General features: G+C 39.4%; 1 protein-coding gene and 1 long non-coding RNA gene across 2 annotated transcripts in view; one reads left to right on the top strand and one right to left on the bottom strand.

Moving 5' to 3' along the window:
* The first annotated feature begins 554 nt into the window (after positions 1-554).
* Positions 555-2,361, top strand: LOC133812105 (uncharacterized). Its single transcript, XR_009883606.1, has 2 exons — positions 555-996; positions 1,249-2,361. It is a non-coding gene; the product is annotated as an uncharacterized LOC133812105 (long non-coding RNA).
* A 2,521-nt stretch (positions 2,362-4,882) lies between these two features.
* The window catches only part of LOC133812061 (B3 domain-containing transcription factor VRN1-like), a 41,004-nt gene continuing 18,468 nt past the window's right edge, over positions 4,883-27,418 (bottom strand). The window contains exon 4 of the mRNA XM_062246259.1: positions 4,883-5,263. Coding sequence (XP_062102243.1) covers positions 5,021-5,263 — 243 coding nt within the window. The 3' untranslated portion in view covers positions 4,883-5,020. The remainder of the gene's footprint in view (positions 5,264-27,418) is intronic.

Genomic DNA, 27,418 nt, shown 5'->3' with positions numbered 1-27,418 from the left:
TGAGAAGTTAAGAAAATATCATTTAATATTCTGATAAATAAAATTAACAAATAAGTAATTGAAATTATAAAAATAAGAGACTATAAAATACCAGTCACGCAAGGTATGGTAGGATTGATCATGATAGAAGAACCTATTTTTGTTGACAGTCAAATTCTACAAAACACATGTAAATTAATATTACAATTTATAATCTAGAATAAATATATTACTTACGATTAAAATAAGTAATATTTAGATGCAATGCCACAATTATAGGATTCGTTTCCATGATTTCTTCAATTGCGCTAGTCTTATGTTTAGCAAATTGGTCCCAACATCTTAATAAGATAGGCTTTTACCTGATGATAAGAAAGTCAATAAAATATAAATGGTTAATAGAAGTATGATTGAATAAATATATATGTCTATAGTCTTGAGTATCTTACTTAAATATAATTTCTTGTATCTCTTGCCACCTATTTTGTATTCGTGTATGAATATGTTTTTTGGGATTGATAGCTATCTCAACTGCAATGAGAGCTACAATAAAAAAAAATAAACTGGATAAAATTGTTTTTTTATTTCTATATTAGAAAATAAATATATTAAATTTATGTTACCAATTGGGGTAGATTGATCCATATATGAAGGGAAGTCAACCAAAGGAGTGAAAATGTAATATGATAATTGTGTTGTCTTCCATCTCATCAACTAAAGTATATTTGTTGATTATCCATTCATATTGATTTGGTACCACTTGATATTGAGGTGGGATTTTTTTGACATTTGCATTTGAGATGTAGTATTTTTTTTAAGATGGTTAGCTTTTTCTCAAATTTTTAAATGTCATTATTGCTAATTGCCCAAAATATTATTGTGTATCTCACGGTATGTACTCGTTTATGTACATGAATGTTGGGATGAAATATATGTTCCTACGGATGAGACCTTGGATGATTGCATTCTGCCTAGCTCCTAATTATGAACCACAATCTGGCTACGTAGCTCGTTAAGGTAACTACGTAGTTTACGATGATCTTCATTGGGAGTACACACATCTGGCCAATCGTTATGGTTGAACTTCTATTTCTTGTCTTAAATATGGTGTGTTGTTGATTTGTCAACTGCTATGTATAATGTATGTAGTACTACCGTTCATCTTTATTTCTTTCTTGACCTTTCTTTGAGTGATTGCTTGAGAATTATGATGTTGAACACTGCACGTGTTTTATAATTATATTATGTTTTGATGCTGTGAACAACGAGTTGCAAGCCTCAGCGTCGGGATCAACACTCACCGTCATGTCTTGTCAGCTCAGAGTGTCCAGCTCCAACCACGGCTGAAAGCAGAGAAGGAACATGGAGTAACATAGAAGTATGAGGAGGAGCCCAGGCGTATCTGACCTTAAAAAGATCACTATTCAAGGCTATAACAGTAGCCACTGGTAAAAATCCGCCCATTCTTTTCCTCCTTTCTGCTCACGTGTGCATGTCAATGCAAATTTTGACTGTCACTTTAGTTTTCATGGCTACCAACCTCTCTCTATTTATTTTTTCCCGATGACCAAACAAAAGAAAAGAAAAGAAAAAAAGATAGCAATCAAACCCTAGCTAGGATTCTACCATAAAGATAAAAACAACAAAATATTCCATAAGCATCAAAGAGACTCAGACTTACCTATCAATGGTGGAAAATATTGGTATGTAAAGTTACTGGCTTGTAAATCAGAATATAAGTTTTCTGCTTGATAAAGCCGGATTGAATTAGATATACACTGTTAGAATTAGTTAAACCTGTTTGTTAATTGTCTTTTCTGTTTTAGCTCTCTTTTCCTTCTTGATTGTAATACTGCTCAGTGTATTCTATTCCTCTGTAAATATAATCCAAGTCTCTAGGTTTTGTAACTTTTTGCAAAGCTATAACACTCTTTCTCTGAAATTGGTCTAAGATAGTGTTGCAATAGATAAGTTCGTTTATGGTATCAGTGGCATGGATCCTCACATCGATAATCCTCCACCACTTGTTTCCCAAACCAGCACCGTGCCGCTCAGACGTCTTCCACGGCAACAACGACTGCTACAACCACCTCTGCTACTGCGACATGGAATCCCTTCCAAAAATTCGCTAAGTTCTTCGCTCACTGTCAAGCTGCTTCGACCGAATTTCCTTACCTGGAAATCTCAAGTCCTCTCCACCGTGATTGTAGACAACACAACTCTCTTCAGCCAAGAGATGTATGCATCTTTGAGCTGATTAAGAGAAATCAATCTGAGATGAAAGTTTACATATTTAAACAAAGTGGTTTGGTTCAAGAGTAGTAACTGTTGTAATTGTGCAAATCTTAAGAATCATTTTGGAAGAAACGAATTTGCCACTTATATACAGATTGGTTCAACTAGTATTTGCAAGTTGTCATCATTCCCCTGCTAAAGGGTTTTTTTGGGGTGCTTACTGAACCTTAATATTATGAAGAAAACAACACAAAATAAAGAACGAGTAAATTTGTTTGTTCATTGCAACAAATTCAAAAGGACAAAAGCAAAAAGAAGGAAAACATATTCCTGCGAAAAGATAAATTAAAAATATCTGGTGAATTCAATGATAATTATTATTTAAAGAGAATCTTGCAAAAGAAATGAAAAATATATTAAAACATTAAATACAACAACGAATGAAAAAAAATATATTGCAAAATCATTTTTATTTATTTGTTTACTTTTCACTAGAAGTAAACCTGGTGCATTTGGAAGTAGCACAATCAAGGGAGCTTAAGTACTGAAATAGGGGATTCATATCATGCACTCTACTCCTCAAAATCATCATCTTAAATAATATGCATTCTCATAATCAAGTCTCACTCTTCGTCCCCTTTTTCTCTTTCTTTTAAACAACAAAGCTTCTCTCACTTTCACAAATCTATCAATACAATGTAGCTTTCTAATTTTTGTCTTCTCTCTTATGATTTTATTTTTATGACAAGACTAAAGAAACTGTGGGATATAATCCTAATGTTAAATACTAATACCACAAGTCGTTTTTCGAAGGAGTCTTACTTAAAATGACACTAGCTGCTGAAGAGTCATATAACATAATTAACTCTATATGTACTAGCTGGTCTCCTCTCATTGAGTCACGACTTTCTCAGTAATCAAGAATTCATTTAGTGTGTGCAAGAATCAAGAAGAGTTTGATTGAGTTGTGAGAAAGCTTTGGGAATGATTGTAAAATAGTGAGTGTAGAGTTTTGTGAGGGTTTACTTTGTGTTGTAAACCCAGTTTCTCTGCCATTGATGTATTGAGTTGAGAATGGGAGAGAAAAGGAGCTGTGAAGTGTTGTAAAGACTTGGATCAAATCAGTATAAATTTTCTCTTTTCTCATTACTTTCTCAAGCATTTCTCTAAATCTGTTGCAATAGTGTTTGTTTAGGGGTTCTAACTGAACATTTAATAATTATGCAAACAATATAATAAACTATTGGTTATATGTGCTCATGATGAATAAATAAAAAAAATAAAAAATAAAAATAAAACAACACACATTTACGTGGTTCAACAATATATGTGTGATTATTGTCTACATCCACAGTAGCAAAAATTGTCTTCTTATTATTAATAGAAGATTACAACAAGGGAGCATAGTCCATCATCTTTATCGCTTAAAGATCTTAGAGAGATTTGTGGTATAAATTGCTTTTCGTATCTTAGGATGTTTATTTTACTGGATATAGCTAGCCTGTAGTAAATTTGTAGCAAGCTAGGTTATGCAAGGTTGGAGAATGCATATATATATATATATATATATTGCTAGCTAAATTATGCAAAGTTGGAAATATAAGCAAGTTGGATTATGCAAGGTTGGAAACATGAATTTGTAGCAAGCTAGGTTATGCAAGGTTGGAAATATAAGCAAGTTGGATTATGCAAGGTTGGAAACATATATGAATTTGTAGCAAGCTAGGTTATGCAAGGTTGGAAATATATATATATATGTGTGTGTGTGTGTGTGTGTAAGGGTGAGAAGGCGTGGTGTAGGTTATGATGATCAACCTAGTCTGCTTGAGAAAAGCTGGCTTAGGCTAAGAAGAGCTAGTTTATGGAGAGGCACGCTAATGATGAGTATGGATGTTATCTTCCTTTCTGTCTGTCCCATTGCTTCTGTTGGCCGTCCTTTTATAGACCAGGGCTGCTTGCTAGAGAAGCTAAAATGTAACTTGCATGAAAATGTTAGAATGCAACACGTAGCTTGCAAGAGAATGTTAAAATGCTACACGTGTTTTTTGCCAAAGCTTGTCTATTTCCGCAAGCTTCCTTCATGGCATTCTTGTAATAAAGGTTATTTATCATGGACATTCTCATTATTGCACAATTCCTCTTATATCCCTGTCTATTATTTCACACTTCAACAGTATTTGAGCAATTGCTTGCTGGTGTTTGTGTTTGGTTTTCACGGTCTCACTTTCTTGCAGGTTGATTCAACTCAATTTCTTGGCGTGGTGGAGCTCAAACCATGACAAAAACATATATATATATATATATATACTACAACTAACCTAACTGAAAGAACTAGCCCATAGTAATTAACAACTATATAATATCACCAATGTTAGTTGCTATCTCCAACATTTCAGAATGGGATTTGGGGATGGAAACGTTGAAAAACTCAGGACCCTCTCCAGAGAAAGACAGAGACATGTTTGGGGACCTCACCATTCTTGACATTTTGCTCTCCTCTTGCTTTACTATTTTATTTTTTGTTGGAATATATATGGAACAACCTCAGAAAGTAGAAGATTTTTTGTAAAAAAGAAATTACATATTGACATTCAAGAGACAGAAACAAATAATTTTTACGAAAGAGAAGTGTAATCTAATGTGGAACTTGAAGCATGAACTAGCATAATTAAACAAAAGAAAGCTTGATCTTCTTACCAAAGTAAATAAGACAAACTTATTTTGGAGTCAAACTATATAATAAAACACCTATACCAAAGTAACAACAAATGATTTACCAAAATAGAGAAACTATTACAACTATTTATTAACCTCTAAATATAGAGACCTTCACCACACTCACACCCATTAGCTCAAAGACACAAACATCTCCCAATTCTATAGTGTTGTCCTTCACAAACTTACCCCATCCTGAGGCGAACCTTGCCCTAAGTGGCTCGTTAATGCAAAACTTCACTGGCCATGACTTCCCTAAATGTTGCAACATGATAAAACTTCCATTTCTCTGCATTTGCTTCATATGTGTTCTGTAAAAGCTGATTGGTACACCCTGCAAAACACCATATATTTCATTCTTACTGCGGCGATAATTCCTTAACCTCAACCATGTAAAATCATGAATATTTTGTTAATATATATTGGCTTTGTTATAGTTAGAACCAATTTTTAAAGATGGTGACAAATCATATGTAAATAAGCATTAGTTTTTGTACCAAAATTCCATTCATCACATAACTTTCAGCCATTACTAATTTGAAAAAAGGATGCTTTGGAATGTATTTGTTGGCTTCTTCGAGTGCTCTCACTTCCCTATCACAACGTGAACGAGATCGAAATCGAGGCCTTCCTGCAATAAAAGATAAACAAAAACAAAATTGTGCTTTCTCATTACTCCATGTTGTAATTTCTTACAACACAGACTCAATTTTTGCTACAGCAATATCACAGCAATTCAAACAGTCAATATGATTAAACCAGAAATGAAATCAATCATAAAACAGAGAAAAAATTAAAGAGACAAGACAAAGAAATTTATCCTGGTTCGGATCTCAATGTGAGTCCTAATCCAGCTCTCCCTCAAGGAGTTTCTCCACTATCAAAAGGTTGATTACAAACACCAATTCAAGCTATGCAATGTGAAATTCCGTTTTTTATGATTACTAACTTAATTATTCAAATTAAATAATTAATTGTTGAACTGTTACAGAAATGTTTAAACAGATACAAAGACTGTTTGAACAGAAACCAGATATGTTTAAACAGTTTGTGACCAGAAGATAAAAACGAACATAAAGTAAAGAACACACGAATTTTTACGTGGTATCAGCAATCTTTGCAGATTGCTACTAGTCCACGAGGCCACGCCCAGAGAATGAAATTTATTAGAAGAATATCTAAACGATTACAAAACCAAATTGACTTATACAAATAAAGACTCCCTCTTGAATTTGTCGCAACTGTTGTAATCTAAACTCCTAATCAAATTTCTGAAGTGCTAAGATCTTGAACTCCCTTCAAATCATAACACTTGCACTTTTCCTCCCGAAAAGTGACTCACGAACAAGACTTCTCCCGAAGCTTGATGACCAATGTCCAAGTGTGTTCAACCTGCACAATTAACACAAAGAAAACAATACAGAAGTACACTGTAATAAACCACTAAGAACTTGCTGGACTCAAGTTCTTCACATAATAAAAAGTCTCTCTAAAACTTGAAAAATATTTGGAAAATAATACACCAAGAGAGATAATCAAAAACCAACGACCTAAGGATGATTATATACATTTTAGAATCCCTTTAGGTCGTGGAAAACAAATCAGGAATCAAACAGCCAATAAATGGAAAATCTTCCAAAACAGGAAAGTCAGAATCTGTTCAAACAGACTGGCAATCCGTTCAAACAGATTCATTGAACCTGGACAGATTTTCAACCCAGTTTCCTTAAATAAATAAGGAAACAATATATCCTTTATTATTGCAAGCTGTACACGATTTCTGGGTAACCAATTCAGATAAATAAAAATCTGAATATTACAGAACAAGTAACTACCCATTTTCGAAATTCACCACAAAATATTACAAAAGAGGAAACTACTAATTTCGAAAATATCATTTTAATTAATTTTGTCATAATTATCAAAAATGCCAATAAAGGATTTTACACAATGTTACAACTGAACACCACTAATCTGACTTTCTTCAAGCTTGTCAATCTACCATGAATGCCATGGTTAAGCAGCACCTTTCTTCTTGAATCTTGGTCTGCTTCTCTCTCTGTCTTTCTATCAATCTTTAGTCTCAGATATTTCTCTGTCTCACATCCTAGTATATAATGTCTTAAAAGCACAGCTTATATAGCTTTACAAAACTTAGCAAACCGACTTATGACTTCAACTAACAACTAACATATAACAACCTTTTTAACTAACTATTAAAACAAAGTAACAGTAGTTCTACTTCTAATTTTCATATGGATTACACTTCACAAATTCCACCTTAATCCATGAAAATTAGAAGTATCTTCGTCCTTGAGGGAGTGAACCTGATTGCTCAAACAGGTCCAAGGTTGAGCAAGTCCAAACAGTGATTGAACTTGCTCACAGGCAGCACTTTGGTTCCTGCATCAGCAGGGTTCTCTTCAGTAGGCACCTTTTCCAAATTGATTTCACCAGCTTCTATCTTGTCTCTGATCCAAAACATCCTTATGTCAATGTGTTTGGATCTTTCATGATAAACTGGATTCTTGCTCAAGTGAATTGCTGATTGACTGTTCGAGAATACATAAACTCTACCTTTTAGCATACTGATTTCTTGTAAAATACCCTTGATCCATGTTGCTTCTTTGAAGGCTTCTGTAACAGCCATGAACTCTGCTTCAGTGGTGGATAATGCAACAACATGTTGCTGCTGGGATTTCCAGTTTATGCAACATGAATTTAACATAAAACAGTAACTGGTCATTGACTTTCTGGTGTCTCTGTTGGAGGCATAGTCAGCATCTACATATCCTTCTAAGTTTAGATCATTTCCTCCCTTTTCGAATTTCAAACCATAATTTGAAGTTGTCTTCAGATATCTCAATAGCCATTTTAAACCTGTCCAATGGTCTTCACCAGGGTTTGACATAAACCTGCTCAGAATGCTTACAGCATATGCAATGTCTGGCCTTGTGCTTATCATAGCATACATAACACTGCCAATTGCTTTGGCATAAGGGATTTCTTCCATTTTCTTCTTTGACTGATCATCCTTTGGTGATTGTTCTGTTGACAGAATAAAATGGCCAGCTAAGGGAATCTGAGTTTCCTTTCCACCTTGCATGTTGAATTTCTTTATTACCTTTTCAATGTATGATCTCTGAGTTAGCATCAGGCTTCTTTCTTTTCTGTTTCTTAAAATTTCGATGCCAAGTATTTTCCTTGCTGCCCCCATGTCTTTCATTTCAAATTCACTGTTCAGAACATGCTTGAGCTTGTTTATCTGATTTTGATCCTTCCCCATGATTAGTAGATCATCAACATAGATTAACAGAAAAGTAGCAGCTTGAGACTTCAAATTTGTGAAGTATAAACATGTGTCAAAATCAGATCTAATATATCCAAACTTGGTGATCACTGAATCGATTTTCTTGTACCATTGCCTTGGAGATTGTTTAAGTCCATATAGTGATCTCTTTAATAGGCAAACAAGTTCCCCTTCCTTTGATTCCACCTTGAATCCTTCAGGCTGATCCATGTACACTATTTCTTCAAGTTTCCCATTTAGAAATGCTGTTTTTACATCCATTTGTTGTATATCCCAGTCGAGTTGAACAGCTAGTGCAATCATCATTCTGATGGTCTTCATTTTAACAACAGGTGAGAATATTTCTTGGTAGTCTACCCCTTCAACTTGGTTGAATCCCTTTGCAACTAATCTGGCCTTGTAAATTTTTGGTTCAGCTTCTGTTATACCATCTTTAACTCTGAAAAGCCATCTGCATCCAATAATCTTTTGCCTTTCTGGTTTCAAGACTAATGACCATGTTTCATTCTTCTTTAATGAGGCAATTTCTTCATTCATAGCTGATTTCCACTTCACTGAGTGCCTGCATTTTAAAGCTTCCTGATAGTTGTTTGGCACAGCTTCTTTTGATTCCTTTGCTATAGCAAAAGCATAAGCAATAATGTCAGCTTCACCATATCTGGCAGGAGGTCTTATTTCCCTTCTTGTTCTGTCTCTTGCTAACTGGTAGCCTTCTAAGTCCTCAGATTGACCTTCTTCTTCAATTTCTTGATCTACATCAGTGTGATCATTTGAATCTAAATTTGCATGCTGCAGTGGTTCCACCTCAATCTGAACTCCACTTTGAGAATTTGTACCTGAAACATCAGACAAGATACCTTTCTCATTTCTTTTAAAAGGGAAATCATTTTCATTAAAGACTACATCTCTGCTAACTAGGACTTTATTAGTTTCAGTTGATAATAATCTATAACCCTTGACACCAATTTGATATCCTAACAAGACACATTTAACAGATCTTGGTCCAAGTTTATCTCCTACAGTATGTGCATAAGCAGCACAGCCAAAGGTTCTAAGATGCATTAATGATGGTGGTTTATTATTCCATAATTCTTCTGGTGTTTTAAGGTCTATTACTCTACTTGGGCTTCTGTTTATTAAGTAACATGAAGTATATAATGCTTCACCCCAATATTTCTTAGGCATACCAGAATTTAACAAAATACATCTGACCTTGTTGAGTAGTGTCCGATTCATTCTTTCGGCAACACCATTCTGTTGTGGATTCTTAGCTACTGTCTTGTGCCTTCTGACACCTGTTTCTATACATAGCTTATCGAATTCATCATTAACAAACTCAAGTCCATTGTCAGTCCTCAATGTTTTAACTTTCTTATCAGTTTGGTTTTCAACAAAAATTTTCCAGTTTTTAAACTTACCAAGACAATCATTTTTGTATTTTAATAAGAAAACCCATACCTTCCTGCTATAGTCATCTATGATTGATAAGAAGTATTGATTTCCACCTGGAGTTTTTACTCTGCTTGCACCCCAGAGATCAGCATGTAGATATTCCAGAATTTGTTTAGCTCTATAGTTGCTTCTCGAAAATTTTATCTTGTGTTGTTTTCCCTGCACACAGATCTCACAAAAAGGTAAATTTGCATGAGTGTAATTCAAAAGCAAACCTTGTTTTGCTAGTTCAACCAGGCCTTGTTCACTTATGTGTCCCAATCTAGCATGCCAAACTTTTGAATCTGTTTTACACTTAGTGACTGCTGCAGCTTGTGCTGGAGTTATTGTTTTTCCATCCAGAAAATATAGACCATTTCTTTTGATGCCTCTCATGACCAGAAGTGCTCCTTTTGTGATTCTCATTGTACCTTTACCAGTTCTGTATTCTAAACCTTCATCATCTAAGGTACCAAGTGAGATCAAGTTCCTTTTTAACTCAGGAATATGTCTAACATTGCTGAGTATTCTAATAGTGCCATCATAGCTTCTTAAAGCAATTGAGTCGATACCAACAACTTGACACTTGTGATCATTTCCCATCATGACATTTCCACCATCAATCTTTGTATACTCACTGAACCATTCTTTGTTTGGACTCATGTGGTAAGTACAACCACTGTCCAAAATCCACTCATCAATATCTTTACAATTTGAACTGGTGCAAGCTTTCCCCAAATCTGCATACTCCTCCAGATCATTAATAGCCACAAAAACATCTCCATCTGAACTGTAGTTGTCATCAACAGCTGCATTAGAGTCGCTTCCTTTTTCTTCCTCATCTTTATTCTGCTTTCTTTTGTCTCTAAGTTCCCAGCAGTATCGAATTAGGTGACCTGTTTTGCCACAGTGATGGCATTTTCGAGTTTCTCTTGGCCTAGACTTTGATCTGCTATTCCCTCTTGTTTTTGAATTGTATCTTGGTTTAAAGTTGTCTCTGAATCTTGAATTTCCTCTTCTTGGTTGTCTTCCTCGAATTATTAGTGCCTCCTCAGTTCTGGCTTCTTGTCTTGCTGCCTTTTTCCAATTCAATTCTGCATCCCTTGATCTCAGTGTGCTCATGATATCTTCGAGGGTGAGGGTGTCTCTGCTGTACATTATCACAGTTCTCATTTCTTTGAACTGATCTGGTAGTGCATTCAGTATGATCACAGCTTGGTCTTCTTCTTTAATTGTCTCTCCCATGTTGGTTAGAGATAACACAATTTTATTAAGGTCATCCAAATTCTGCTCCAATGAGATAGTGGCATTCATCTTAAATCCATAGAATTTTCCTTTTAGGAAAATCTTGGTGGCTGTCGACTTGGCCATGTACAACTGCTGCAGCTTGTTCCAAATTCCCAAGGCTGTTTTCTCTCCTATCACTTGCCTTAATACATTATCTGCAAGATTCATTATGATGGCTGATCTTGCTTGTTTCATGACAACTTCTGCTTCACCTTTCTTTGTTGCATCGAGATCTTTTTCAGACTTTTCAGGCTTTTCCTCTAATGCATAATCCAATTTCTGGTAGATTAGGATTGCCATCATTTTCTCTCTCCAAAGACTGAAGTCCCCCGATCCATCAAACCTCTCTAAATCAAATATTGTTGATGTTGAGGCCATTGAACAACCTTTCTTGATTCTTGATTATGTAGCAACTTGAGTCTTGAATCCCTGCAACCTGGCTCTGGTACCACTGTTGTAATTTCTTACAACACAGACTCAATTTTTGCTACAGCAATATCACAGCAATTCAAACAGTCAATATGATTAAACCAGAAATGAAATCAATCATAAAACAGAGAAAAAATTAAAGAGACAAGACAAAGAAATTTATCCTGGTTCGGATCTCAATGTGAGTCCTAATCCAGCTCTCCCTCAAGGAGTTTCTCCACTATCAAAAGGTTGATTACAAACACCAATTCAAGCTATGCAATGTTACAACTGAACACCACTAATCTGACTTTCTTCAAGCTTGTCAATCCACCATGAATGCCATGGTTAAGCAGCACCTTTCTTCTTGAATCTTGGTCTGCTTCTCTCTCTGTCTTTCTATCAATCTTTAGTCTCAGATATTTCTCTGTCTCACATCCTAGTATATAATGTCTTAAAAGCACAGCTTATATAGCTTTACAAACTTAGCAAACCGACTTATGACTTCAACTAACAACTAACATATAACAACCTTTTTAACTAACTATTAAAACAAAGTAACAGTAGTTATACTTCTAATTTTCATATGGATTACACTTCACACTCCAGAAAACATGTGAATTTATATTTATTTACTAAATAGATATACCTGCACCACCACGCTTAGTTTGAGTTTTCTCTTCAAAAAATTCATCTTCTGATGATTCACTTCTATAATGCTCAATAGGCTCAGAATCTTCAGTTTCAAGGTCAATTACTCCAATATTTACCATATTTGTTTGATTAGCATCAAGACTATTTTCAGATTGATCTTCCTCTCTGTGAAAACCTAGCGATATGCCCCTTTTTTGACAGCAATTTTTCCCATAAAAATCAACATAAAATTCTGATTTCCCAGCATTATAGTGAAAGACAAGAAGGTCACCAAACTCTAAACCATTGTCTAGCAAAAATAGATTCCAACCCTTTTGAAAAAACAATCTGTTATTGGTTTTTTCCACGTTAACATTCCAAAATTTCTTAAAAGGGTTCCAAATGAGACATTGTTGAGAAGCTTCTCCATCAAAATTCTTGGCAAAAGCCACTGGAATTTGCTGAAACCAAAAGGCATAGTACATGTGACAATATACACACAAAGTGAGGAAATAGAGGAACCTTTTTTTAATTAGTAAAGAATTAATCTACGAAACATTCACTGTGTAATACTTACCAACTTGTTTGAGAAGTCATCCAAAAGAATCTTGAAAAATGAAGGATATATTTTCCGAGACCATGGTTTTCTCCCCATTGAAACAGAATGGATGCTCTGAGAAAAACCCGCTACTAGCTTTTAGTCCTCACCACTCACCATGAGACGGATGTATATTTTTACTTTTTTTCAGGGTATTTGCCTCGTAAATATACAATGTTTCCTTCTAGTTAAACGCCTAATATTTTATTTTTGCTGCAAAATTATTAATTGTTAAATATATATTAAAGATAAATATTTAATTTTTTTTTATTTGAATAAAAATATTTAAAGTTGCTAAATATTAATTAGGTAAGTATCTCATCCGTTAGAGTTGTTAAACGTGATGACTAAGCAGATATTTATTATAATTAGTCAATTTCATAATATTTTAAAAAAAACATTTTAAATTAGAAAAATAAATTAAAAATACATTTTAAATTTAAAAAATACATATTTTAAGGACGAAAATACACCAATTATGGACTGTTACATATACGAAGAGTCAACACTTAACAGCTTCAATAAATGAGTTAATGCTAAAAATAATATTTTAGCAACTTTTGATATTTTTACCATAAAAAAAATTAGGTATTTATCATTTAACATATATTAAATATTGGGTATTTTTACCGTAAAAATAAAATATTAGATATTTAACCGTAACAAATGTAAAACATTGGTATTTATGCCGCAAATACGTTTTTTTTATAAGGGTCAATTAATAATATATCGTTTGTGCCAAATTTAGCACAAAAAATGAGTTAATGCTATATTTGGCTCAATATTTACAATTGTGCTCAAATGCACAAAATGTAAATTAACTAAAAAAAAAATTAACAATTCTTGCCAATCTGCTTGCCAGGTTGTTTCATGTCACCGTGAGGAAAATAGGATGCCCATGCATTCGTGTTGGAAACATTGATCGCCATGAGCATCTATCATTTGATGATACTCAACGTTGTATTTCTCACCTGGTTGGCAAAGTTATTTGATCTTTTAATGAATGTCCCCTTTAAAAAAAATGGAAATACTTTATTAATTAAAGAGTAGGTACCCATTTTTACATCTATAATAAAGGAAGCTTTACATTATAGTTTTTTTAGCATCACTTATTTATGTGTCTTAGAGATATATTTATGATCTTTCTTAGCTAGCATTCTCTTTACACTTGTTATTTGTCTTTCCACGTACTATTTTTTGGATTAACCATTAAACACGTCTTTTGATGGATGATAATTCACTTGGTTTAAAGAAATTCTACATTGTGTTGAGACAAATGTATCATAACAATATTTATATATGAAATTGGTCTTTTTGTAAAAAAAAAAAGGTTTTTTAAAAAATATACTTTCTTTTTGGTGTTTTTAATTTTTTATGGTCCCTTATTTTTTTTCTTCAAAAATACAACTTTAAGTTTTCAGAAAATACGTTTTTAAAGTTTTATATTTACAAAAATACGATTTCAATGAAACAACTAAAAAACAAGAATAAGACAACAACTAAACATTAACCATGTTTTAAAAAAAAAATATCTGCAAACAAGACAACAACTATAAATAAACGTAAACAACTAAAAATCAACATGAAAACAACTATACATAAAATCTAAGCAGTACAAAAACAACAATAAGACAACAACTAAATATTAACTCACTGCATACTACACATATTTAAAAACAACAAATGAAGAACAACTAAAAATCAACCCATTACATACTAACATGTTTTTTTTTTATAAAAAATATCAAAATATATCTGAAACAACTAAACAACAATTAGACATTAACACAACAACAGAACAACTAAAAATCAATGTAAAAACAACTATACATAAATCTAAATAACTAAAAAAATAACGTGAAAACAATTATACATAAATTTAAACAACTAAAAAAACAACACAAAAACAACTAACAAACAACCCAATATATATTAAATATAAACTAAAAGTAAAAGTATACGTAAAAAACTTAAATTAAATTAATAACAAATATACTAAAAACTAAAATAAAAAAAATTGATAATATGTCTTTATACTAAATTAACCAACTGTTGGGCCCAAAATGTTCGGCCCAAAAACACTTGCCTCATTTATCAAATATTCAAAACGTTTGACAAAGGGAGGTTCCGAAGACAGAAGCTGTGGGTCAGAGGCCACCCGCGCCTCTGACCCCTGAGCGAGACATTTTAAAAGTTGGTATTTTTGGAGGGAAATTTAGTTATTCTCTTTCCCCCTTTTCAGGGTTCACTTGAACCAACTAACTGCTTTGTATATTTCATCCTATAAATATGAGATTCTGAGAAGAGAAAGGGATCGAACTTTGAACTGACTTAAGCATCGGAGTGTCTTTCTTGCAGGTGATCCCGACGAGTCAAAGGCAGATTTCATCACCAGAGAAGAAGCAAGTTACCGTTCATCGTTGGGCTTTTACTTCCATATATAGAAAGACAAATTGTTCCCCCAACAATTGGCGCCGTCTGTGGGAATCGATAAACATATCGGCCTTAGCCACGTCGTCGAACCAAGAAATCAAGATCCACTACGAATCCATAAATCATGCCACCAAAAGGCAACGGAGTTTCGGGCCCAGTCGCACAAAGCGTCCCTCCGACGGACATGAGCGACCAGATCGAAAGAATGTGTCGTCTATTGGAGGCGAGCCAGCAGCAGTCCGACGAGGCGATCAAGACATTAACCGAAGCCCAAGCTAGGCTCGAAGCCGAGATTGCTGAGCTGCGCAGGTCCGCTGACACGACTCGCAACACCCAAGCCCACAAGAATCTTGATTCTAACAGATCTGACGTTCTATTCGATCGTGTTAATTCCCCACATCAAAACATGAACCCAGGTAACGGGCGATCCCAAGGCATCCCGCCATCCTCTGGGGCCGAAGAGCGACAAGCCCCAACCTCTGACACGCATGGGCGGGCAGAAGCAGAACCCACGGGACCCGTCCAGCCAGCAGCCGAAGTCTGGCCCCAACACACCACACCTCAAGTCACTCACGATTCTCCCTCTGAAGGTCGCGTTCCCTCGATCCATTTCTTGGACAGCTGGAAAGAAGACATGATGAGGGAAATGATGCAGAAGTTCTCAGATGGGTGATCCGCCTACGCCACCGAACATTTGGATATTGTATCAAGAACCACTGAAAAGTCGCCTTTCTCGGAATGGATTCTGAATGAGCCAAAGCCTCGAGACTTCGTCATCCCTTCCCTGCCTGCGTTCAATGGAAAGGGAGACCCTCTGAACCACCTATTTCAATTTCAACAAAAGATGGCATTAGAAGCTAATAACGAAGCCATACAATGCAAAGTCTTTTCCACGACTTTCTCCAAGCCGGCTCTGTTATGGTTCCGACAATTGAAGCACGGGTCACTCAACAGTTTTAGCGATCTCTGACGGTCCTTCTTACAGCAGTACAGCGCAAACCGAGAGGTGCCCAGAACAATGGCCGATCTCTATCAAATTGAACAAGGGGAGAATGAACATCCAAAAGCATACTTACAGCGTTTCATTGACCTCGTACATCAAATCCACGACGTCGACCCACTCACCGCAGCAAATCTTTTCGTCAAAAGCTTGCAGGTGGGGTCATTCTTGCATGAGAATCTCACTATGACACCACCATACGACATGACAAACGTGCAGACCCGAGCCGAGGGCGTCTTCAGGGTACTAGAATTTCGAGAGCGCGCACGGAAGAAGACTGCACTCATCTCTGCTCCCCCAACAAATAATCCTCCACCACCTGCCAAGGACGACAAGAGGAAACGGAACCAAACAGATCATACGAAGGAAGGAAAAAGGCCAAGACAGGATCGACAACCATCACGATACCCATCCTTCGAATACACCGTCCCGCAAGAAGTCATTTATGAAGAAAATAAAGACAGGCCTATCTGGCGAGAGCCCTACAAAATTACCACTCCATCTGATAGAAGGGATAAAAGCATATACTGTCTCTTCCACAAAGATCACGGTCATACGATCGCTGAATGCCACAATTTGAACAATCAGATCCAAGCCCTCATGAGGAGTGGGTGGCTTACCCAATACATCAAGGAGACAGGCAGACCAGGCGCCTCGCGGCAGAACCCAGCTTCTGCCCCTGCTTTGCAGGCGTCAGACCCCGTGCACACAGCCTCTGAAAGCACTCAGGAGCCTCTTAAGAAAGTCCCTATGATCCACGGGATCGTAGAGCCCACTGATAATTAAGAGCACGCAACTAAAATCCATAGAAGGATGGAAGAACGAGTGAAGCGATACAAATCATTAGGCCACGTGGTCAATCTCATCACTTCAGAAGACAGAAGCTACCCAGCCTCTGCTATCACCTTCACTGATGATGACCTGAAGGGCGTCCACCTGCCTCATGATGATCCGCTCGTCATTTCCCTACAAGTTGACCACTGCCAACTGGGTAGAGTTCTGATCGACGGGGGTAGTGGGGTCGACATCCTCTTCTGGGAAGCCTTTCAAAAGATGGGGCTGGAGGAGAATCAGATCCGACCCTCCACCATGCCCATCTTGGGATTCAATAGCCAAAGAGTCTATCCAAAGGGCGTCGTTCGGTTAACTGTGGTAGCTGCAGAACGCGCCCTGCTAGTAGACTTCCTCATTATAGACTCCACCACGAGCTACAACGCCATCATAGGGAGAAGTTGGATCCACCGGATGCAGGGGGTAGTCTCAACTCTACATCAGGTGATGCAGTGTCAATCACTCAACGGGCGATACACCGTCGACATCAAAGGCTGCCAGAAGCAGGCCAAAAAGTGCTTCCTTACCTTAAAAGAAATAAATAGCTCTGCCTCCCATGACAACCCTCCTGTCAAATAGCAATTACAGCGGGACCTACCAGCGTGCCTAAAAGGAATCAATCTAGAAGAAGACCAAGAAAAACCCCAAGTTACACTAGATACCTTAGAACAAGTGGGTCTAGACGACGCTGACCCTTCTAAAACGGCCCTAGTAAGTACCAAACTCTCTGCAGATGAGAGGCAGACCCTCATACGATTCCTCAAAACCAGAATGAGAACTTTTGCCTGGACTCCACATGACATGACCGGAATAGATCCTTCTGTCATGAGTCACAGTCTAAACATCTCCAATAACTTCCCACCCGTCAAACAGAAGCAGAGAAGGTTCGCTCCAGAGGTGAATCAAGTCATACAAGAGGAGGTCCAACGGCTCCTGAACACAGGGGCAATCAAAGAATGCTTATACCCTAGTTGGCTTGCCAACCCCGTCGTGGTCCCAAAGAAGAATGGGAAAAAGAGAGTATGCATAGACTACACAAATCTAAACAAAGCGTGTCCCAAGGATAGCTACCCTCTACCAAAGATCGATCAAATGATAGATGCCACGGCAGGATATGAAAGGATGAGCTTCCTTGACGCCTACTCTAGATACAATCAGATCCCCATGAAATCAGAGGATCGGATTCATACGGATTTCATAACAGAAAGTGGTTTATATTGCTACAAAGTTATGCCATTCGGTCTAAAGAATGTAGGCGCGACATACCAGAGGCTGATGCACAAGCTGTTTTCCTCATTACTTGGGAGAAATATGGAGGTTTATATTGACGATATGGTCATCAAGTCCAAACAAAGCTCTTCACATATAGACGACTTGACTGAATGTTTCGACATCCTTGATGCTTATAAAATGAAATTAAACCCCTCAAAATGTGTCTTTGGGGTGTCCTCTGGATAGTTCTTGGGATACGTCGTCAGTCAGAGGGGCATCGAGGAAAATCCAACCCAGATTGCGTCCCTCTCAGAAGTTAAAGAGCCCCTGACCATCCGTGACATACAGGCTCTGACCGGCAAAATAGTAGCGTTAAGTCGATTCATATCACGAATGTCTGATCATTGCCAACCTTTCTTACAATGCATAAAGAAATCTACCAACACCACCTGGGGACCAAAGCAGCAAAAAGAATTGGAAGAGCTGAAGACTTATTTGAGCTCTCCTCCTATATTGAGCTCTCCCATTGCTAATGAAGATTTATTCTTATATTTGTCTGTCTCACAATTCGCTGTAAGTTCTGTTCTCTTTCGAGAAGAGGCCAATCGTCAGAGGCCAGTGTTCTACTGCAGCAAGATGTTGTTAGACGCTGAAACCTGATACAGTATGATGGAAAAATTGGCACTCGCACTCCTCACGGCCAAAAAGAAGTTGCGACAATACTTTGAAAGCCACACCATCATCGTATATACGGACTATCCATTAAAGCAGGTACTAAGTAAGCCCGACCTTTCTGGAAGGTTATCTAAATGGGCCATTGAGCTAGGGACATACGATATTCAGTTTTCGCCACGAAAAACTAAAAAGGGGCAGGTACTCGCTGACTTCCTGGTTGAAATTCAGTCATTCACTCCTGACGCCCTGCCAGAATTATTAGAATCAAAAGATCAATGGCTGTGGACGATGTATACTAACGGAGCATCCAATTCCCAAGGGGCTGGTATTGGCATCGTATTAGAAGCTCCCTCAGGCCTCAAAATCGAAGAAGCCATCCGTTTAGAGCAATCCACAACAAATAATGAAGCAGAGTATGAGGCACTAATCTATGGTTTGGAACTCGCACGAGAAATGGGAATCCAACGTCTGAACGTCAGAGGCGAATCGCAGCTTATGATAGAGCAAGTGGCTGGAAATTTCGATACCAAAGCACCTTATCTGGCTAGCCTTCTACAGAAGGTAACTGACTTACGATCGCATTTTCGCCAGTTCAAACTCATGCAAGTACCTAGGGAGCAAAATCAGAAGGCCGACGCCCTTGCCAAATTAGCTTCTGCGGGAGGATGCACACGCCAGTCCTCCATATCCATAAGCCGATCAAGCAAAGATGTGGAAGTCTATTCCACCTCATCAGAACCTGAATGCTGGATAGATCCAATCATAAAGTACTTGACCACCTCCGAGCTCCCACCTAATCCGAAAGATGCAAAGCTTCTGCGCCTTTGGGCACAACGCTATTCCATAATCCATGGAACGTTGTACCGGAAATCCTTCAACAACCCATACCTACGGTGTTTGCGCCCATCAGAAGCTAAAAAATTATTAGAAGAAATACATGAAGGGACATGTGGAAATCACACAGGGGGACAGAGTTTGGCACACAAGGCACTTACAGCAGGGTATTACTGGCCATACATGATGATAGAAGCGCGGGATCATGCCAAAAAGTGCGACAAATGCCAACGATTTGCACCCACCATCCATCAACCTGCTCAAACCCTACACTCCATCGTTGCACCTTGGCCTTTCGCAAAATGGGGTATGTATGTAGTAGGTGAACTACCCAAGGCTGCTGGCAGAAAACGGTATGCTCTTGTAGCCACTGATTACTTCACGAAATGGGTTGTGGCAGAGGCGTACGTCACGGTCAGCAAAACAGACACTATGTCCTTCATCTAGAAGCATATTATATGTCAATTTGGAATACCCTGGGAGATAGCCGTGGACAATGGAACTCCGTTCCAAAATGCAAAGGTACAAGAACTATGCGACATGTACAAGATCAAGCTAAGCTTCGCCTCTGTCACTTACCCACAGGGCAATGGCCAAGCAGAGGCTTCCAACAAAGTCATCTTTGCCAACATTAAGAAGAATTTAGAAGACAAAAAAGGAGCGTGGGTAGAAGAGTTACCGAAAGTATTATGGGCTTATAGGACAACAAAAAGATCCTCCACGGGGGAATCTCCCTACGCCATGGTATATGGAACATAGGCCGTCATCCCAACAGAAGTCGGTCTACCTACACTTCGGACGGAGATCGCATCTGACACATCAACAAACAACATTCAGTTGCTGCAACCTGGACCTTCTGGAAGAAGCACGTACAATGGCACAATTGCGACTAGAGAATTATCAAAAGGTCGCAGAACGCTACTACAACAAAAGGGTCCACTCACGCACATTTCGAGAAGGTGATTGGGTTCTGCGTAAGGTCACAGGCAACAAGAAGAAGCTAGAGCCTAACTGGGAAGGGCCTTTCCAAATCATTAAAGTATTAGGCAGAGGGTCTTACACTCTAAAGAATGTACGTAATGGGAAAATCGTACCCCGTACTTGGAATTCAATGTCTTTAAAGCAATATTATTGCTCATAGCTGTACTGTGCAATTCAAAAGTAATACAACAACTTTCTATTTTTTCACATTCTTTTAAATTTCTCTTGTGTATTCAATCTCTTGGCATTATTATCAACCATATTTCACCAAGTCAGACACGTGACAATTAACTTTTTACTCAAAAGGATTCCTCAATTATATCCTCACCTAACTTTGTAACATTATTCACGTATACTCAAAAACCACCTACCACAATGGCTATAAATAAACAATCATCTTATGCTTGAAGTTGCCAACATTCCCTAGCAATACACCGTATGTCTCTAATCTCAAAACATACACCTACACTTCAATAACCAAAGAGCAATGATAAAATATAGCGAGGTTCCCACCCCCCACGTTGGAACCAGGCTGAATCTCAACAGTTCGTGGCAACAAGGCCACTACACACAGTCTGCGTATAAGATCTTACCGCTTCTGCGTGCACGTTTCACTGGATTTTATACCGCATTCTAATCTGACTTGACTAAGCTCACAGGGAGCTACGGCCAGCCATTTTGCAGTCTAATCTGCCCTAACTACGCTGATCCGGCCGTCCAACGGAGGTGCACTGCAAACCCTACCCTCTTACCCGCATAAGAGGAGCACCTCCTGCTGTCTAATCTGCCCTGACTATCACAGCAGAACCATCTGCTGTCATGCTTCGGATTCCTCACCAACATACACCAACTGGTTTGGCAATCCAAGGCTGGGAGGAACTTTTCCCGCAGTCACACCCATATCCTGCACAATGGGTGTCTCTGACAGGATGCGCGGCAGCCCAAACGACCCCCCACCACAATACACGGTATGGGTGCATTGGAAAGATACCTGCCTCACAATCTTGACCTCTTTGCATCTGCTTCGATACCCTGCTCTACGCTTTGTCCTCCGCGTTCGGTCTGGAACACATCAACCCCTCTGACCTAATGGGAAAGTTTCCATCCCCAGGGGCCGGACCAGTCCCGAACAAGACCACTACAACAACTCCATATGTGTAAGAAGGACTGCCACCCAGCACTAATGGCAACATCGCAGGAGTATGACACACTTATCACTACAACTTAAATTGGCAGATGCTAAGTATGGGCACACATATTTGCTCAATTCCTTTCTCAATAAACAAAAACGAATATTTGTACAGTAACTTAAATTGACAGATGCTAAGCATGGAATCAGAAGGCGATGTATACTCAAGAATAACAATAAATCAGAAGTTGTTATTTATAAGTTATATTACATTAACGGCAATATTCACTCCTGATTTCATAATTGATCTATTTTCTTGCCCATAATTAATCTCACTCAATACGACGCATGTACTCTGCCATCGCACTCTCTAGCTTCGGATAGCCTAACCCATAGCGTTCACACGATATATAGTACGGGATGCCACTTCTGATAAGCCCTTCCATAGCCCACGTTGAGTAAAGCCACTGTGGGTTGTCAAAGATTCTCCTCAAAAAGGGAACCTTCGTCCACTCACGGTGCTCACCTGCAACGACAATGTTGTCAGCTCCAACCCATCACCAAAACACAAAGATGGATCAATCACACAACACTTAACTGGGCATCCTCTCCCACCATCTGTATAATCTTTCGCTGTATTTCACACGCAAAGGCCTATAGGGTCTATGAAGCTCCTGATCCGAGTACACCATACAAAATACACCTGTCATCACGCCTTCAATTAAGCCCTAAACAACAACAAACCCATACAGTACACACACCAAGACAGCCAACAGAAAACAACGTTCTGCTTGTATTGATAATGTGCTCTATTACATTCAACTACAAACTGACGGCCTGAAGAGCCCAAAGAATGTATATACAGAAGTTAATTCAAAAGCAAAACATGACAAAAAGTTAACAAAACAAAAGCGTGTCGTTCATTCTACGGCACCTCTTTCACCCTCTGGCTTGCCCTCTGCTACAGATGCGGATCCTGATGCCTTCTGATCAGAAGCCACATTGGCAACAATATCTTCAACAGCTTCCCCGTTGGCATTATACATCGACCCCAGCGCATCGCCCCTCAGCTTCAACTTCTCCAGATGACATGGCAGATAAGAAATCTGCAAATCCCCAAGCTCATTCAGATACTTGTCGACGTCATACTCTCCTATTTTTACATCAACACTCTTACAATACATCTCCAGTTTTGCCCATTTCTCTTCTGGGGTCTGCTTCTTATTACGCAATGACAGGTCCAGGTACTTCGCAGTATCTACCTCAGCCACCCTCACAAGCTTGCGTTCGGTAATCTCCCAATCTCGAATACGCTGCCTCTGCTGCCCTCTGCAAAAGCAAAAACATTACAGAATCAACACACGTGTTTTATGTGCCAATTTATTTTCTAATGTACCAATAACAAAAAAAAAAAAAAAAGAGTCGCATACCTCTGCCATCTCATCCAACTGCTTCTTGGCTTCGGTTACCGCCTCTTCTGCTTCCTTCAACTTCTTCCCCAAGAGAAGTTCAGCTTCCAGCTTCTGCTTCTTGGCATCCGCCGCGCTAGCCTCAAGACTGTTTGCCCTTCACTCTAGCTCTGTCTTCTCTTTGTTCAAGATCTCCTTATCAGTTTGCAACGACACAATATCTTCTTCAAGGTCGCTCATCATATTGCTAAGCTTCTCCATGCGAGCTTCAGGCTGAACGCAGAATTGACTTTTCTCCATCCACTTATTGATCATATCAACCAAGTCAGCCTTCAGTTTGTCTCGCTCTACTTCGAGTCCGACAGTACCGACCAGCTTCTCCTTTGTGGCAGTCACCCTCTTCTTTGCTTCTGCCAGTTCTGCTTCTAACCTCTTGATGGCTTCCACGAACACGTCCCGATTTGCCTCAGCCATCATTCTCCCCGCCCGCTCCTCTTCTAATTTCGCCATCTGCTCCGCCAGTTTGGCTCCATTCTGCATAGCCGCTGCATATTCTCACCTTGCAGCCGAAGCGCATACATAGCTCTGTGACAAATCAATTATGCCCATTACAAATAACATTACACACACATATCACGAAATATAAAAAGAGCCTAATTTTTTAACCAACTTACCATCCAGATATGGTCTGATACTTGCTGCAACAAATCACCTTGACCACTCAAGGATCCAATTGCTTCCGTGGGTAGATGGGGTCTGCTTATGCGTAGCATTTCCTCCATAACTTCGTTAGATGCAGAGGGACCATATTCCGACATTATTACTCATGTTCTGTCACTTGCTTCTCCCCCTGCAGATGCAGCCACAGAAGCAATGAGGGCAATTGGCTTCTCACCTTCTGCTAACGTCGATACCATAATACTATCAGACGCCAACGCAACTGTCCCTGCGCCAGAAGAATATGTCTTCAAAGGGCGTACAAACAAGCTATCATCCTCACCCAAATCACTGGGGAGGTACACTGGCGTCTGCACGACAGAAGATGTGAGCTGCTCCAAGAAAGCGCTAGGAGATTCAAAGGTGTTAGTACCCTTCGGGAACACAGCAATGACATCTCCTGGACGAGACTCAGAAGCGGTAAGCGGTAATGAAGAAACGTCAACACCAAGACTGTCAACACCCGTCGCTTTGACAGCCCCTGATTCTTGGCACCCAGGGATAGTTTTTGTAATGCCCTGGCTACCCCAGAACAGTTACGGTGAACGGTGGACCAGAAATTTGACTCACTACCTGAGTCCTTTGGTCAAAAACGTGCTCTAAGTGTAATTAACAGGTTAAGGTATAAAACCAATGAAAAGGAAATGGAGATTTTTATTACAAACTGCTCTGCAGAGCTAAACAAAACAGTTACAAGTAGTTCTCAGTTCAAAATGGCCATTACAGTTTTAAATTTATAATCCCGCCGACCTAAGCGGCAAAAATAGGGTAAACCCCCTAGTTCCTCTGAGAACTCCTTGGCCGTGGTGGTCAAGCGGCCGCATATGTACACAACACCACATCAGCTCTCCACTCAAGGCTAGGCGAGCTTTTCTTTCCCTTTACCTGCACCACATAGCACCCATGAGCCAAAGCCCAGCAAGAAAACATAATACTTTTCATAAATATTATCAAATGATTATCATTATAATCACACTGAGCATAAAGCTTTCAAACAAGCAAATGAACATCACATGATTTTAGCGGGAGAGTGGCTGTTAGGTAAGCCACTAGCCTCCGGGCTCTGTTTTCTAGCGGGAGAGTGGCTGCTAGGTAAGCCACTAGCCTCCAGGCTCTGTTTATTCATCGACCCTCAGGGTCGGTCAGGCATTAATGCTCCTTGAGTCATTCAATGCTAGTAGTCGATTAGATCTAATCTCTGTTGGCTTGTGTGATTCACGCTAAAGCCGTTCTGACGAATAAATCAGCGCTACCTGACCTGTGTCCAGTATCACTGCCGAACTTGACAAATAAGTCACAGCTTCACAGCTGATACTAACACTTTTGTCGATTCTGTATTCAATCCATGTCCATATTTATACAATCAACATGCCTAACAGATATCCATGCATGTCTCACTTTGGGTGCAATTTTCTTACCTCGGGTTCGAGCAAGAATGAATACAAGAACAACCCTGAGAACGATCAACCTTTTGGTCCTTTAGCGGTTACCTGGTCATAACCAAATTATGGGATTCCATCAATAAAATGAATAATAAAAGGTTCCCAAACCAAAACCTAACCTCCGGGACCTCAAACACTACTCAACCGGGTAGTAGGTTCAATCCTGAGGCCTTAGGCTTGAATCCCTATGCTAAAAACTCCACTTTGGCCAAAAATGCCTTAAGGGCCGCGACCCTCCCCTGCTGCGCCACGGCGCGCCCTCAAACAGAGAGGGCTCCCTGCCTGCCAAACGCCAAGGGCCGTGGCGCACCCCTGCTGCGCCGCGGCGCCCAGCCCAGAACAGCAAGAACGCCCACGCACGAACCAATTTTCCATGTGCGATTTCCTCTCGAACCAGCCCTTCAAACCTTCATAAAACCTCCCTCAAACATGTAATTAAACCCCCACATAACTCCCTTAGCTCACTCACATCAAACCCCAATCAAACCAACACTAAAACCCCCTTTGATTCACACTTCCCACATCAAAACTCTAAGGCTGAAACTAACAATCAAAACAGAGCATGTATAAAAACCAGTGGCTAAAGCTCACCTTGGAAACGTTTTTGGACCTCCCTCACAAGCCAATTCAAGTCTCCAATCCAGCCCTTAAGTTTCCCTAGCTTGAGACTCCACCAAGAACTCAAAACCCTCAAAGGAGAAGTGAAGAAGATGATGTACGGGAGAGGATGAGGAAGTGTCTCTATTTTTACTCTGTTTATTCTACAGCCTTCTAAGCCTCTTAAGTCACATATATCCTCCCAAAAAGACCAAAATACCCTTGTGTCATCTTAAGCCTCTAAAGCCACCTCGAGGGCAAAATTGGTACTTTCCGCTAACCCGTTAATTACAATTAACGCTTCCTAATTCCCGCTAATCTCAAATTCCTCAAACACCAATAATTCATATCCTGTTACCCTAAAATTCCCGGTAGCGCTAAAACCATTAATAACACCCCGAGACTCACCTCGAGCCCCAAGCTTAAGCCTGTTATGACCAAACCGATAATTACATTCCTTGATCGTCTCATGCCAAATGGCTCGAACAAACCCACATCATAATGTGGTCTCAAGATATATCACCAACATGCGTACAAATAATTAATTTACCCTCAACGGGCCAAATTACCATCACACCCCTGTAATAAGAAATATGGACACATATGCATGCATTTCACATCATATCGTAATATAATCAATATATACATGCATTTAATCAATTAATAACATAATTAAGCAAGTATGGCCCTCCCGGTCTACTATTCACGCCATTAAACATATCGGAGAATTCGGGGAATTACAGTTTTAGACTCAACGGCCTTACTTGCTTCAACTGCCAGAGGAGTGGTATCCACAGCCTCAAAACCATCTCCGAAGGCATCCTCTAGAAGCTTGTTTTTACGAGAGGCAGAAGAAGGGCGTCTCCCCTTTGAGCCACGTTTATGGCCAACGGCAGACCCTTCAGCCAAATCAGAAGCAGAGGTCAATGCCTCTGACAGCTTCGCACAGACAGCAGGCGACTTCACCTCCGACGGTAAGCCATCCTGCACTCCATCTCCAGTCGCCACTCCTGATAATTTGGACGGAGAAGAGGAAACACCCTCTACATGTGCCACCCCTTCTGAGCCTGCTGCCAAGGAAGACCCAATTGCAGGTAAATCAGAAGATGCCCCAGGTAAATGCCCAACAGGGGAAAATCCCCGTGGCTTCTTGCACAACAAGAGGGCCTGACCTGTTGGTAATTTTCCTGGGGAAAGTTTGGGGATTGCGAAAGCAGATCCTTGAGTAGTGGGGCAGAACCTTTTGGGATCCGAAGCTTCGACGAAATGCACTTCCCGTTGTCCGAATCTTCGGAAGAGGACTCCTCACGCTCCTTTCTTTTTCCCAAGACGTCTGTAGGCAAAGGCACTTGCTGAAGAGGCTTAATTTGCAGAGCGTCAGAAGGCGTGGACGACCGCCCTTGAATGCGAGAAGACCTGCGCGATAAGCCGAACTTGTCAGGGGAAGACTCTGCAGCCAGGCCAGAACCCTCCTTCTTTTTACCCTCTGGGACCCCTTGACGTTTGGCACACGCAGCGAAGGTTTCAGAACACGCCCTTTCGAACTCAGCCTTCGTCAGTGA

Source organism: Humulus lupulus, chromosome 1 (genome assembly GCF_963169125.1).
Source record: "Humulus lupulus chromosome 1, drHumLupu1.1, whole genome shotgun sequence".
NCBI classification, from domain to species: Eukaryota; Viridiplantae; Streptophyta; class Magnoliopsida; order Rosales; family Cannabaceae; genus Humulus; species Humulus lupulus.
Note: the sequence above shows the minus strand (reverse complement) of the source record. Positions and strands in the feature narration are given on the sequence as shown.